Below are 14,291 nucleotides of genomic sequence, written 5' to 3' on the forward strand. Positions count from 1 at the left end.
TCACACTTTTTTTCATTGATTCTCTTGATGTTCTTGACCTTTTGTTCTTCCAGATGAAGTTAGTTATTATTTTTTCTAGTGCTATAAAATATTTTTTGGTAGTTTGATTGGTATGGCCCTGAATAAGTAAATTAATTTAGTTAGAATTGTAATTTTAATTTATTGGCTCAACTTACTCATGAGCAATTAATATTTCTCAATTGTTTAGATCTGACTTTCTGTGAAAAATGTTTTGTAATTGTGTGCATATAGTTCTTGAGTTTATCTTGTCAGGTGGACTCCCAAGTATTTTATATTGTCTGCAGTTATTTTAAATAGAGTTTCTCTTTCTATCTCTTGCTGCTGGACTTTGTTGGGAATATAAAGAAATGTTGATGATTTATGTTAGTTTATTTTATACCCTGCAACTTTGCTGAAGTGGTTAATTATTTCAACTAGTTTTTTTTAGTTGATTCTTTAGGACTCTCTAAATATACCATCATATTGTCTGCAAAGAGTGGTAGTTTTGTTTCTCCATTGCCTATTTTTATTCCTTCAATTTCTTTTTCTTCTCTTATTGCAATAGCTAGCATTTCTAGTACAATATTGAATAGTGGTGATAATGGGAATCCTTGATTCACCCTTGATCTTATTGGGAAGGCTTCTAGCTTATCTCCATTACAGATAATGCTTGCTAATGGTTTTAGATAGATATTACTTATCATTTTAAGAAAAGCTCCATTTATTCCTATGTTTTCTAATGTTTTTAACAGGAATGAGTGTTGTACTTTGTCAAAAGTAATTTCTGCATTTATTGAGATAATCATACAATTTTTGTTGTTTTTGTTATTAATATGGTCAATTATGGTGATAGTTTTCCTAATATTGAACCAGCCAGCCCTGCATTCCTGGTATAAATCCCATATGATGTATTTTTTAAAAGTTATATTGATGCTTTGAAAATATTACTGGCCTCCTTTTTTCTTTCTTCCCACTTAATAGTATTTTATTTATTACAACTACATGTAAAGACAGTTTTCAACATTCATTTCTACAAGATTTTGATTTCCAAATTTTTCTTCCCCTTCCTCAAGACAACAAGCAATCTGATATAGGTTATACATGTACAATCATATTAAACATATTTCCACATTAGTCATATTGTGAGAGAAGAATCAGAACAAAAGGGAAAAACCACAAGAAAGAAAAAAAAACAAAAAAAAACAATAAAAAAGTGAAAATAGTCTGCTTTGATCTGTAACCAGACCCCACAGTTCTTTCTCTGGATGTGAACAGCATTTTCCATTATGAGTCTTTTAGAATTATCTTGGATCATTGTATTGCTGGGAAGAGCTAAGTATCATAGTTGATTATCTCACGATGTTTCTGTTACTGTGTACAATATTCTCCTGCTTCTGCTCACTTCACTCAGCATCAATTCATGTAAGTCTTTCCAGGTTTTTCTGAAATCCATTTGCTCATAATTTCTTATAGCACAATAGTATTCCATTACATTTATATACCACAACTTGTTCAGCCATTCCCCAATTGATTGGCATCCCCTCAATTTCCAATTCTTGGCCACCACAAAAAGAGCTGCTATAAATATTTTTTGTACACTTGGGTCCTTTCCCCTTTTTATGATCTCTTTGGGACACAGACCTAGTAGTGGTATTGCTGGATTAAAGTGGTATGCACAGTTTTATAGCCCTTTGGTAATAGTTCCAAATTGCTCTCTAGAATGGTTAGATCAGTTCACAACTCCACCAACAAAGCATTAGTGTTCCAATTTTCCCTCATCTTCTTCAACATTTATCATTTTCCTTTTCTGTCATATTAGCCAATCTGATAGGTGTGAGATGGTATTACTGGCACTTTCCAATGATCCCTTCTTCCCTCAAACCATAGAACCTTCCTTTGCAACAAAGAAGTGCATTCGTGTAAAATAAATAAACACGTTGGCCATATCTGACAAATATGTCTCACTCTGCACTTGTAGTTCACCAACTCTTCGCTTCACCAATGGTTTATTGAAGTTATGATTAGGCCCTGCATGAATCAGAGTCTGAACATCTTTCATGGCGGTTTTTCTGGCACTCTTTTCGTTACATTAAGCTGGCAAAGTAGAGTTTCTTTCCAAGTAAGTTGTGAAGGCATGCTGATTTTTTTCATTGTGCCTTGTAGTGAATTCATGACATTAGAAGGGTAGACATAACCCTTTGATGTCCCCTCCCCACCTTTCCCTCCTCAATCTATCACCCTTCCCCTTTTCCACCGTCTTCCTCCATGTTCTTTTCCCTAGGTAGGCAGCCAGCCTAGACAAGCTAGCTTAGACCCAGTGGCTTTTTAAGCTTGGTGTTGTTATTTACCCCATGGTGCTTTATTGTTGAATGAATGAATGTTAATAAGATACTTGGAGGTCTCTCACAGACCTTGTTCTTAGAACTATTGAGTTAGAATTCAAGTCTCACAACAATTGAAAAAAAACCCCCAACAACTTTCTTTTCTGAATTGGATCTACATTTGCAGATAGTACACATTCCTCTCTGTGTTATAGTAGTCGCTCTTCTTGCATCATGAGCAGGTGTCCACAGGTGGAATAAAGAGTCCGCACATATTAGCCTGGCATGAGGTACATCATGCCACAGCATGAAATCTGGCCTGATGTTTCTCAGATAACCTTTGGTTTATGTACTCAGACAAGGCTGGGACAAATAAACCTGGGTTTGGCTTTCCAAGATTTAAGCGATCTTGTTTCAGGGCCAGTGAATAGATCTTCTAGTGAATGTCAGCCCACAAACTCCTCAGTATGCAATCTCATAAAAAAGAGAGTTCTGCATCTGTGTCCATCTCTAACAGGTCAGGCAGACATTGTGCTTTGGGTGACTTTGGGAGGTTGATTGTATTTCTGTCAAGCTATATGTAGGTCATGAGCAGGACCAATGAACAGAGCTCCATTTTCATATTGGAGGTGGTGATGGTTGTGTTGCTGACCAGATGAGAGTCCAGAGGGGTCAAGGCTTTCAAAACATTTCTAAAACCCAGTGCCAGAGGAGATGCTGAGAGAACACAGAGCTACCAGAAGGGCTGAGGGCTTGGTGCAGCTGGAACAAGAAGACACAGCCTGGGGCAGCTCTCAGCTTGCCAGTGCTGGGCACACTCCTCTGGGTTGCAGTGCCAGAGGCCATAGCCAACAGTGCAGGACATCAGCATATCTGGAAAACAGACTGCATGGAGAGATTGCTCTGGGGGCTGAGGGAGAGGGAGTGTGAAACTGGATCCAACTGGAGAGAAAATGGTCAACCTAGGATGGGATTCATTGCCAGGGAGGCAAAGACATGAAATGTGGCTTGGCATTTCTTGGAGGGTATTCGCTCTCCATGTTTACACAGAGGTACAACGGATGACTTTAGGCAGATTCATTATCAACAGAGAATCTTTTTAACAAAATCAGAGAACATTCAACGATGTCATTTTTGAATATTATGGAAAAAGAATGACTCCCCCTCCCTAATTTCTTTATATTTACTTATCAGTTTATATATTACATCCCCAACAAACTGCACATTTCAGCTTAAATAGGACTTCAGTTTCTTAAGGGCAGGGGCTGTTTCATTTTTTATTTTGTGTCCCTAGAACGTAACACAAGGCTTGTCACATTACAACTGCTTAATAAATGCTTGGTGAGTGGATTCCCTTCTCCATTACCCTATTATTTGTCTACTTGCTCTCCTCAAATGAAAAAAGAAACAAACAACCTACTACCCCAACCATCTGAAAAACCCAACATGGGCACAAAAAAATCAGTAAGAGGGATGGAGAGTAAAAGAGACATTTACAAAGAGACTATTTTATAGGTGAATTAAGATGATCTCTCCCCAAATATACAACAGTAATCCCTCATATTGGCAAAAAGCTGAGCAGTGTTCCAAGGGATTTCCACACATATTACCTCATTTGAGTCTCACAACGACCCTAAAGAAGGCAGAGCTTATTACCCCCATTTTAGAGATAGGAAAATAGAGGTTCAGAATGGTGAAATGATTTTCCCAAGATCACATAGCAAGAAAACCAGAGGCTGGGTCTCCTGACTGTGAATCCAGTATTCTTTCCAATGCACTGAGCTGTCTCTGAAACATTTTTGATAATAAAACTCTCTGCTTCAATACCACCAATTTCATGAGCCTGGTTAGTATCTACAGCAGCCCATGGGGTGTAGTTGAGGCTTTAATTTTCTGTGGGTCCACTGTATATTTCCAAGTTAGAATGTATGATCCTTGAAGATAAAAATGATTTCCTTCTTGTTGTTCAATCTTCAGGGCTTAGCACAGCATCTGGTACCTAGGAGGTGCTTAATAAATGCTTGTTGATTAATAAAAAGACATGATTGATGAGTATGTGTTGGAGGATGGGCCTATGGATATGGCAGTGGGGGAGGGTGTCAAAATGTAGAGGGTACTAGCAAAACTTATACTCCTTTAGCAGCTAGAAACAACTGAGCTTAGCACCTATTCAGCAAGACTAATCAAAATAGGAAACTAGCAGAAGTTTCTTTCCCTTGACTTCCCTTCCCCAGTTGAACTCCTGTCCTGTTTGCCCCTTCTCCCATGGTGGACCACCTTTGCCGTGTCCTGTAGTCTCTGTTTTTCTTGCTTCAAATGAATTTGTTAAAAAAAAAAGTTGGGGTGAGGTCGTTTTCCATGCTACTCTTCTCTGGCCTGCTTTGTGAAGCTCTTCCTGGAGACATGCACGCAAAAAATATGCTTGTTAAGGCTCTGTTTTGAAGGCCAGGTCATGCTGTATCAAAATATTGGAGAAGGATAAAGGTTAGTACATAGGTTGTATATTACAGTGAACATGTTACTATGTGGCATGTCCCAAAAGTCTTAGTGCAGTTTAAAGCCTTAATAGCTTAAATGGTTTTAAGCTTTAATTACTTAAGGCTTTTGGGACACCCTATATAGCTCTTCATGTAGAGAGGTCCAAATAGCACTCTCAGTTCTGGTGCCTGAAACTTAAGAGAGAAAGCTTTTGATTTTGATTTGGAGAGAAACCTTAAGATTGTAGATATAGACCCAGAAGAGTCTCAGAGGTCAGCTGGTCCAGCCCCCTTATTTTCCAGGTGAGGAAACAGGTCCAGAGGAGTGGAATGACTTGTCTAAGGTCACACAGGTATTAAATAATAGAGGTGGAATTTTGAACCCCAAAGTCATAACTTCTCCCACTGTATCATGCTGCCACTTGATAACTGAATCCATGCCTGAAGCAGAGGCGTGGTCATTGTGGGGTTATCAGCATTTCTTTTCTCATAATTAAGATACTTGGAGGTCCCTACTGTGGACCATACTTTGAAAACTGCCACTTTGGGGTTAGTGCCCAACGTCAGTACAAGATTTCTTGTCGCTATCAGATCCAGGCTGCCCCAACCCATTTTCCATGTGATAATGTGGGCTAAGGCATTGAAAGCCTAGGCTAAAATGCAAATGTTACCAAGGAGGTGCTATACCTATTGTTGGCTATTGAGACCTTAATCCGATTTAGTTTATCCAAGTAGTTAGTTAATAGTGGGATCCTAAGGGAATAAGACACAGGTGAAATAAGTTTGGATGAGCAAAGATCTTAGGGTCACCGAGAGAGTGACAGAAGAGATTTTTTGAAGTCATTGAGGTCAATATCTTCATTTTATAGATGAGAGAGCTACAGCTCAGAAAGATGAATCACATTTCTCCAAGGTCACACGGTGGAGAAGGAGAAGAGCTAGGATTCAAACTCAATGGTTATTCCATCATACTAGGCTGAAGGTTCAAGGCCTATGGCTCTTGTTAGGCATTGTAGAATCACAGATTGAGAGCTAGAAGAGGCCTTAGAGGGCCATCAAGTCCATCCTCTCATTTTACAAATGAGGAAACTGAGGCTGAGAGGTTAATTGACTTTCCAAGGTCACATAGTTAGTTAGTATGTGAGGCTGGATTTGAACCCAGGTCTTCCTGATTCTAAGTCCAATGTTGTATCTACTATTCCATACTACCCCCAAACACAGGACCAGACCAGTGGAGAATCATGAATAATATGATGATATGGGTGCCTTTTAGGACTAGGTGAGGTGCTTTGAGTCCCATGGAAAATCCAAAGCAGGGCAGTCGACAAATTTTGCCTTTTGAGTACAATTCTTGCTGAAATCTCATTTACTGTGAAATAGGCAATGAGAACCCTCATCAACAGGCCTGCCAAGTAGGGCTGGTTTAAATTCTGGCTTCCTGAAACAAATGTTTTTCTAAAATGCATCTCCTTGGTCAGCTTCCAGCCCACCAGCCCCCTTGACATGAAAGCCACAGGACGATTGTGCCCATTGTAGCCAGTTGGCCCCAAGTCTGTCTCATCTGAGAAACTGACTAGGGTTTGCAGACAAGGCAGAAAGAACACAGACTGGCCATTTCCACAAGACCAGCTTTAATATGATTGTGGTTTGAAGCACAGAATAAATTAAGGGTAAAGAAAATTCCAAACAAACGAAATCCCATGAAAGCTTTAAACAAAAAATGAACGGAAAAAAAGAAAAACCAACCAACCTTTTCCTCACCCGTTTCAAAGAAAAAGGACCAGAGTATACAAGCTACATGACAATAGAAATACAACAGAGGAGTCATGAATAGATCTTCCAGGTCACTGAGTCTGTCCCAGGCTCCCTGGGCAGTTGGGAGCTGGTCCCCTTTGGTGCTAAGGACCCCATGGGGCCAGCTGGGGTTTAGGGAGGAGGGCGTGGCCGTCACAATGCCCGGCCCTTTCTTGGAAGAACCAGTGAAAACTACACAAGGACAAAAATGCACTCAAGGGTCTGTCAGATTCATACTCGGTGGCTTGGTTTTTATTCTCATTCAGGCCAGCAGAGTTAGTAAAGGTGGTTTTTGTCATCGGGGAAAGAGGTCAGGGCTGTGATCTCGTCCCGCCAGCACTCGGGCCTCGGAGTGAAAACCAGAAACCGCAAAGAGAGGAATGTGGCTTATAAAGACAGAGATGGACACGGCGCAGTAAAAAGGGCAGGCATGCAAGTGTTTTATACATTTGGCAGTAAAGTAGGAGAAATGGCCAGCTTTGTTTACGCACAGTTCCAGAATTATGGAATTCTCTTCTGGAGAAGAGAGTCACACCCCATGGGGAACGAGGACGGAATCAAGTCAAAGGTGGCTCTTGCTAGGTTTTGGCAGATTGTTTTGTTTTGTTTTGTTTTGTTTTGTTGTGTGTATGTGTGGTGTATATATAGATATATTTTTAAATGCATAGCGATTGACTCTTTTCATTGGGTTCAGCCCTGAGCTTGCCGTCCACTTTCCTGGGTCTCAGGGTCTCAAAGTTCTGGTTGGTTTCATCGGGGTGGGGGACGGGACCGTCCTCGGGGCAGGGGGTGTCAGCAGGCAATCTCCTCCAGGGTCCCCAGAGTCGTCTGCAGGGGCACATTCACAGTGTGGCTGATGGTTTCGGAGTGGTTTGGCATCGTGTCACAGGTACTCTGGGGAAGAAGAACGGCGGAGCAGACTTATTGCATGACCACTACTGTGTTTCCCTGAGTCCTCCTTTGATTGGGAGGGCACTGGGCAATATACTGGCCATATTCTGTGTCCAGGGAAGTCTCAGCCTGGGGAGGGTCTTGGAAAAATCACAGAACCACGGTCTAGTTCAGCTCTAGTTGGAGTTCTAGTTCAACTCTAGAACCAACTCTAGGCCAACTCTTTCATTTTTCACATGAGGAAACGGAGGCCCTGAGAAGTTCAGTGACTTGCCCAGGACCATACAGGTAGTGAGGGTCTGAAGCAGGACTTGACCTCAGGCCAAAGGATTGGAGAACTAGAGCTAGAAAGGGCCTCAGAGGCCAGCTGATCCAATCAACCCATTTTACAGATGATGAAACCGAGATTAAGTGTCTTGCCCAAGGTCACACAATTAATAAATCACAGAGGTGGGATCTGAACCCATGTTTTCTGACTATATATTTCTTTCCACCATACCATTCTGCTTTCCCCTATGTTGTTGGATAATACGACAAAGCTCTTAGGTCATGCCACAGTGCACAGAGTGCTGGGTCTGGAGTCAGGAAGACTCCTCTTCCTGAGTTCAGATCCGGCCACAGACACTAGCTGTGTGACCCTGGGCAAGTCGCTTAACCTTGTTTGCCTCTGTTTCCTCATCTGTAAAATGAGCTGGAGAAGGAAATGGCAAACCGCTCCAGTATCTTTGCTGGGAAAACCCCAAATGGGGTCACAAAGAGTTGGACATGACTGAAACAACTGAACAACAACAAAAACATTGTAGAGGGAGGAAGGAGGATCATTCGGGCTCTGGGTAGGGAGAGAGGGCATCACAAATACTTCGATGACACTAAGGCTAGGAAATGCCTGGCACGTAGGAGGTACTTAAAGAATGCTTGTTGACTTGATTTCCTTGGTTGAATTAGAGGCCAATCTAGGCTAATTCTGTCATTTTCCAGATGAAGAAACTGGGGACTAGAGAGTGAATAGGAACATGGGATCATTGTTTTAGAGCCAGAAGGGACCTCAAGGCCTAGTTCTTTTACTTTTTGTTTTTTAGTCACATCCAACTCTTTATGACCCCGTTTGGGGTTTTCTTGGCAAAGATACTGGAGTGGTTTGACATTTCCTTCTCCCGCTCATTTTACAGATGAGGAAACTGAGGCAAATGGGGTTAAGTGACTTGCCCAGGGTCATACAGCTAGTAAGTGTCTGAGGCCAAATTTAACTCAGGAAGAGGAGTCTTTCTGATTCTGGGTCCAGCACTGTCTCCACTGCACCACCTAGCTGCCTCTCTTTATTTTATGGATGAGAAAATTGTGGCTGAGGGAGGTAAAAAACTCCAAGGTCACAAAGGCAGTGTCAGATTCTTTGACTCTAAATCCACTGCTTACTCCATGGACAGAGAAGGCTTCACTTGCATCACCAACTTGGTCCTCCCTGAGCTCCCCCACCTCCAATTCTATGGAATAAATTGTCCCACTGTTTCTATTTCCAGAGAAGATTCCTTTGTTTTCAGGCCCTTGACATCAGGCTTCCATGGTCTAGCTTGCCTCTGGTGTCTTTGACTGCACTAAGTTTTCCCTTCTGGTCTGCTCACGTCTATCTGCTGAAGGACTCGGGGAGTAGCAACTATAGGGTATTGGTGACCTAGCTGCTGTCCAGGGTAAAGGGGAAGGATGGGCTGCCTGGCTGAGCTCACAGCTCTCAAATGCTGAAGTTGGAGACATAAAGTGGGGGGTGCCAGGATGGAAGATAGCCCTGAGCAGAGAAGGAAGTGGTGGGAGGCAGAGAATTGGGGATCTGGGACCGTAATCCTCTGCTACTCAGTTTGTTATGAAGGTAACATTGCTGGATTTGGAGTCAAAGGACATGGGTTCAAATCTTGACTCTGCCACTTTAACTATGTGACCTTAAGCTAATCCTCTGACCCCTTTGGATCTCCTTGGTGTAGTACAGTGGAAAAAGTGCAGAGTCAGAAGAACTTGGTTCAGACTCTGAGTCTGCTCCTTACCACCTGTGTAACTTCAGGCAAGTCACTTAACTGATCGATGCCTCAGTTTTCCCAACTGTAAAAAGATGGGATTAGACTAGGTAGCATCTGAGATCCTTTATAGCATCTAAGACTCTATGATCATATGACCTATAGAATGGTATTTGAATTAGGTTGCTGGGAGCTGAGATAGGTTGCCCTGAGCTTTGATAGTCTCTCTCTCTCTCTCTCTCTCTCTCTCTCTCTCTCTCTCTCTCTCTCTCTCTCTCTCCCTCTCTCTCTCTCCCACACACTTTCTCTCTCCCCTTTGCTTCCTCTTTCTTCTGTCTCTCCTTTCCCCCTCTCTTCTTTCTCTCTTTTCTGTCTCTCTGTCTCTGTCTCTCACTCTCCTTTCCCCCTGTCTCTTCTTCCTGTCTGTCTCTCCTTTCCCTCCTTTCCCCCTCTCTCTTCTGTCTGTCTCTCTCCTTTCCCCTCTCTCTTCTGTCTCTGTCTCTCTATCTCCCTCCCTTCTGTGACAAAAGACATTGTATGTGTGAGATGACTGGGTGGAATGATGGGTACATCCTACAGCCAAACCAGGAGTAGGCTAAATGCAAATTCCTTCTGGGATTAGAAAAGAGGAAGAGGGTCCAGAAGAGGCACAAGAGGGCATGTAACCACAAGAGAGTCATGGATCATGGGATTACAGATTCAGAGCTAAAAGGGCCCTCAGGGGCCATCTACTCCAACTCTCTTTTATAGGTGAGGAAAATGAGGCCCACAAGAGTTCACACAGGTCATAAGAAGCAGAAGTGGGATTTGAACCTATTGTCCTCTAACTCCAAGTACAAGATTGTCACCTCTCCTTACCCCCCCTGCCCTGATCTGTGATTGTGCTATGAAGAGGAAACAGAAGCCCATGGAGGTGAAGAGATTTACCTAAGGTCATAGAGTTGGAAGTAGCCAAGCCAGGATTTGAACTCCAATATCAAATCCAGCAGTCTTTCCTGTACCGAACTCTGCTTGTCTAAAATGGAGACTATGCCAGCAGAAGAGAGAGGATGATGAAAAGAAAAGCAAGAGGGGAGGAAAGAGGGGAAAGTTGAGACCATTAATAGGTCTGGAAGATTGTCTCTAGCTTCCTCTGGGGACTAATGAGGAGCCTAGATCAGTAGAAGCCAGAGGGGGAAGGGAAGACCATTGGCTATCTCCATGATCTGAACCTAAGCTCACTGTAAAGAGGATGCATTATCCAATAATTGCACATCTGGTAACCTGAGCCAATTTTCTCATCAAAAGGGTGTATTAGATGAAGGGCCCTCTGGAAGAGCTCTGCAGGAGTCTAGGGATCAGATGAGAAGCAGGTGAACTTGAGTTTCTAGAAGGCAGTGGTAACGTGTGAGAGTTTTTAGGCAGACTTCAGGGTAACAAATGTTAAACTCTTTCCTGGTATGCCTGGGCAATGGAGCCAGCTTAGAGTGCTGGACTGGGCTACAGTCTACTTGGTTTCAGAATAAAAAAAGTACTCTATGGTTTTATAACCCTCCTTAGGTCAACTCTGAATAGAGTGTGGCTGGAGAGATGGGAGGCAAAACCACAGCATGAGAAGGTGGGCATAAATCATCTGACTGGCCCTGTTCCTCTGTGTGCTCACAGAAAACATTGAACACTTTGGGCAAATATACTGCTACAAATAAAGCTTGAGGGAGGGCTGGAGTGTAGAAGGGAACCAAATGAGGTGCTTCAGGCAGGGGTAATGGGGGCCAGGTGGCGCAATGCAGTGGCAGACCACGCCTGGAGAACTTAGCCAACACAGAGGGACCCATCTGACTGAGGGGTGAAAGGTGAATGGTATCAATGAGAGGCCTGAGGGAGGCAAGAGGAAGCAGGGAAGGGAAGAATGAAAAGGAAGAGAGGAAGGAGGAGGAAGAAGGCAGGAGAGGGAGAAAGGAGAAAAAGAAAATTAGCCAATCAACACACGTTCTTTGAGCCTACTTTGTACATGGCGCAGTGCTAGGCTCTATGGGGAATCCAAAGATGCCTTCATGGAGTCATCAGTCTAGGAGGAGAGACAGGATGAATATACATGTAGCAGACCAATTAAGTAAGTGAAGTAGGAGTTCAGAAAAGGGAGGTGTGTGTGTGTGTGCATGTGTGCATGTACGTGTGTTTAAAACTTTCTCTAAGAAATGTGAGTTGATTGAAGGAACTGGGGATATTTAGAATGGCAGAAAGAAGACTCGGGGTGGGGCTGTGAGGGTGTGTGTGGCTACAATATCTTTCTTCAAGTATATGAAGGATTGCACCAGCTAGGTGGTGCAGTGGATAGGGCGTGGGTCCTGGAGTCAGGAGGACCTGCATTTAAATCTGGCCTCAGACACTTACTAGTTGTGTGACCCTGGGTGAGTCACTTAACCCCAAATGCCTCCAAAACCAAATCCAAACCAAAAGTATATGAAGGGTTGTTATATATATAGATAGATTAACCTTGTTCTGTTTGGTCCTGGGGGACAGAACCAGGAGGAAGAGCGGTGAGCTTACGGAGGAAATTATAGGCTTCAAATCAAACAATGAATGAGAGCTGTCCAAATATGAAAGAAGAGGGTACCTTAGGAGGTGACAGGCATCATTAGAGATCTTGGTGAAGAGGTTAGGTGACTACTTGCCAGGTATGTTGTGGTGGGGGCTCCTTTAGGATATGAGTTGGATAAAATGAACACTGAGGTCCTTCCTGCCTCTCAAATTCTCTGACTCTGTGGTTTGACTTCTGAGTGGGTCTTGAAGGATGGCTTGGATATGGATAGTTGGAGGGGAGAAGGGAGGGCATTCCAGGTTACCAAAACAGCTTGAGCAAAGGTATGGGGCCAGGAATGATCATGGGGGAATGTGCAGTCATAAGGAGACTGGCTTAGGTGGAGCAGAGGTGGATAATGGGGAGAGGTAAGAAATAGGTTGGACCGATAGAATGGGAGCAGATTAGGGAGGGCTTTGGAAGTTAGGCTGAGGCGAAAGGCATGATGGAGTGGAAAATCACACTGAATTTGGAGTCAGAGAATCTGGGTTTGAATTGTTGCTCTGTATTATAGCATTATAATCATTATATAATTTATAATATGATATAGCATATAATTAATAGAAGTATTATAGTTAGAACTAGAAAGTGACAACATGAACTTTTTTTGAAGCATTTGTATTTTAGAGAAGAAAAGGCTGAAAGAAATGACTTGTCCAAGGTTACACAGTCTGGATTTGATTTGGTAGGTGATAAAGGAATCATCATGGGTTCCTGAGTAGGGGGAATGATGGGATCATATGGAGGTTGTCTAGTACAACCTTTTATTTTACAGATGGGGAACCTGAGGCCCGGATTTGCTCAAGATCACAGAGGTGGTAAGTGGCAGAATTAAAGTTCATACCCCAGTTCTTTATTTCCAAATCCAATGCTCTAATCCAAACCCCTCATTTTCCAGAGAGGAAACTCAGGTCCACAGAGGTTACACAGGTCCTAAGTCATAGGAAAGAGATTTGGACCCAGGTCCTTTGATTACAAATAGAATCTTTCCATTTTGCTATGCTGCATAAGTGTGGTTTGTTAGGAAGATTAGTTTGGCAGTAGTGTATAGGATTGCCAGGGATAGATAGTCAGGAATGGGAAGAGATACAAGTCCAAGAGACTAGCCGTGAGAATGTTGCAATAATCCAGGCATGAAATGAGGAGAGTTTGGACTGCAATGGTGACAACAGGAATGGAGAGTAAGGGATGAATCTGGAAGATATCCCAAAGGAGAAATTACAGCACTCAGCAACACTGTCTGCAAAGGGCAGAGGAAGAAGAGTCCAAGATGATTCTTAGGTTTCTAGCTTAGGATTCTGGGTGACGCCACTAGCAAAGAAATAATTTATAAAAGGAGTCTGGAGTGGAGGGGAGGAAGTAAATGATGATTAATTCAGCTTGGACATATTGAGATTGAGGGAATCATAGTATAACAGGATCACAGGTATATACCTGGAAGGGATTGTAGAGGTCATTAAGTTGACCCCACCTGCAATTTACTGATGAGAAAACCGAGGTCCAGAGAGAGAATTTGTCCAGGGTGACAAAGCTAGTGTGGGTCTGAGGAGAGATTTGTATCCAATTATGTCTGAATCCAAGTCCAGTGCCCAATGCATTATGCCATGATGAGATATCTAAGGCTATAATTTAGCTATAACTAGGGCAGGGTGACTGGGTCTTTGTCACAGGCTGCTGCATTTTGAGAGTTCTTTTTAGCACTTGCAGTCATTTAGCAGCCTAGAAATAAGGGAGATAACAATCTATTTAGCAAGAATAATTAGTTAATATAGAAAACTATCAGATGGTACAGCTTTCTCCTCCAGAGGAGTTCCTTTGCAGTTGTCCCTTTCACACCCATTGCCTCCAGAAGACATTTTTGGTTCTGCTTGCCATGGTCATAATTTATGCTACTTGCCTGAGGTTCAAAAATTTCTAGTTAACTGCTCTGGTGATCGTTAAAGTCCTGAGAATAGATGAACTTTCACAGAAAAGTGTACTGACCATTAGATCAGAGGACTGTGGACTGAATCTCAGGGAAGAGAGAGAGAGGTGAGGGAGCATTCCTAGGTAGGTAGGGGGATTAGGATAGGAGGAAAGTAGAGTCATGGAAGTCATGACTCTTTCCTTCCTTCTTTCTTTCTTCCTTCCTTCCTTCCTTCCTTCCTTCCTTCCTTCCTTCCTTCCTTCCTTCCTTCCTTCCTTCCTTCCTTCCTTCCTTCCTTTCTTTCTTTCTTTCTTTCTTTCTTTCTTTCTTTCTTTCTTT

At 42.7% G+C, this 14,291-nt stretch overlaps 1 protein-coding gene across 1 annotated transcript in view; it reads right to left on the reverse strand.

The window, feature by feature from the left end:
• Positions 1-6,546: 6,546 nt before the first annotated feature.
• LOC114043283 (acid-sensing ion channel 2-like) overlaps positions 6,547-14,291 on the reverse strand; it is a 354,478-nt gene continuing 346,733 nt past the window's right edge. Inside the window, exon 11 of the mRNA XM_027862355.1 lies at positions 6,547-7,486. Within this exon, the coding sequence (XP_027718156.1) occupies positions 7,385-7,486 (102 nt within the window). The 3' untranslated portion in view covers positions 6,547-7,384. The remainder of the gene's footprint in view (positions 7,487-14,291) is intronic.

The sequence above is a fragment of the Vombatus ursinus genome, unplaced genomic scaffold, assembly GCF_900497805.2.
Source record: "Vombatus ursinus unplaced genomic scaffold, bare-nosed wombat genome assembly UNPS02014768.1, whole genome shotgun sequence".
NCBI lineage: Eukaryota > Metazoa > Chordata > Mammalia > Diprotodontia > Vombatidae > Vombatus > Vombatus ursinus.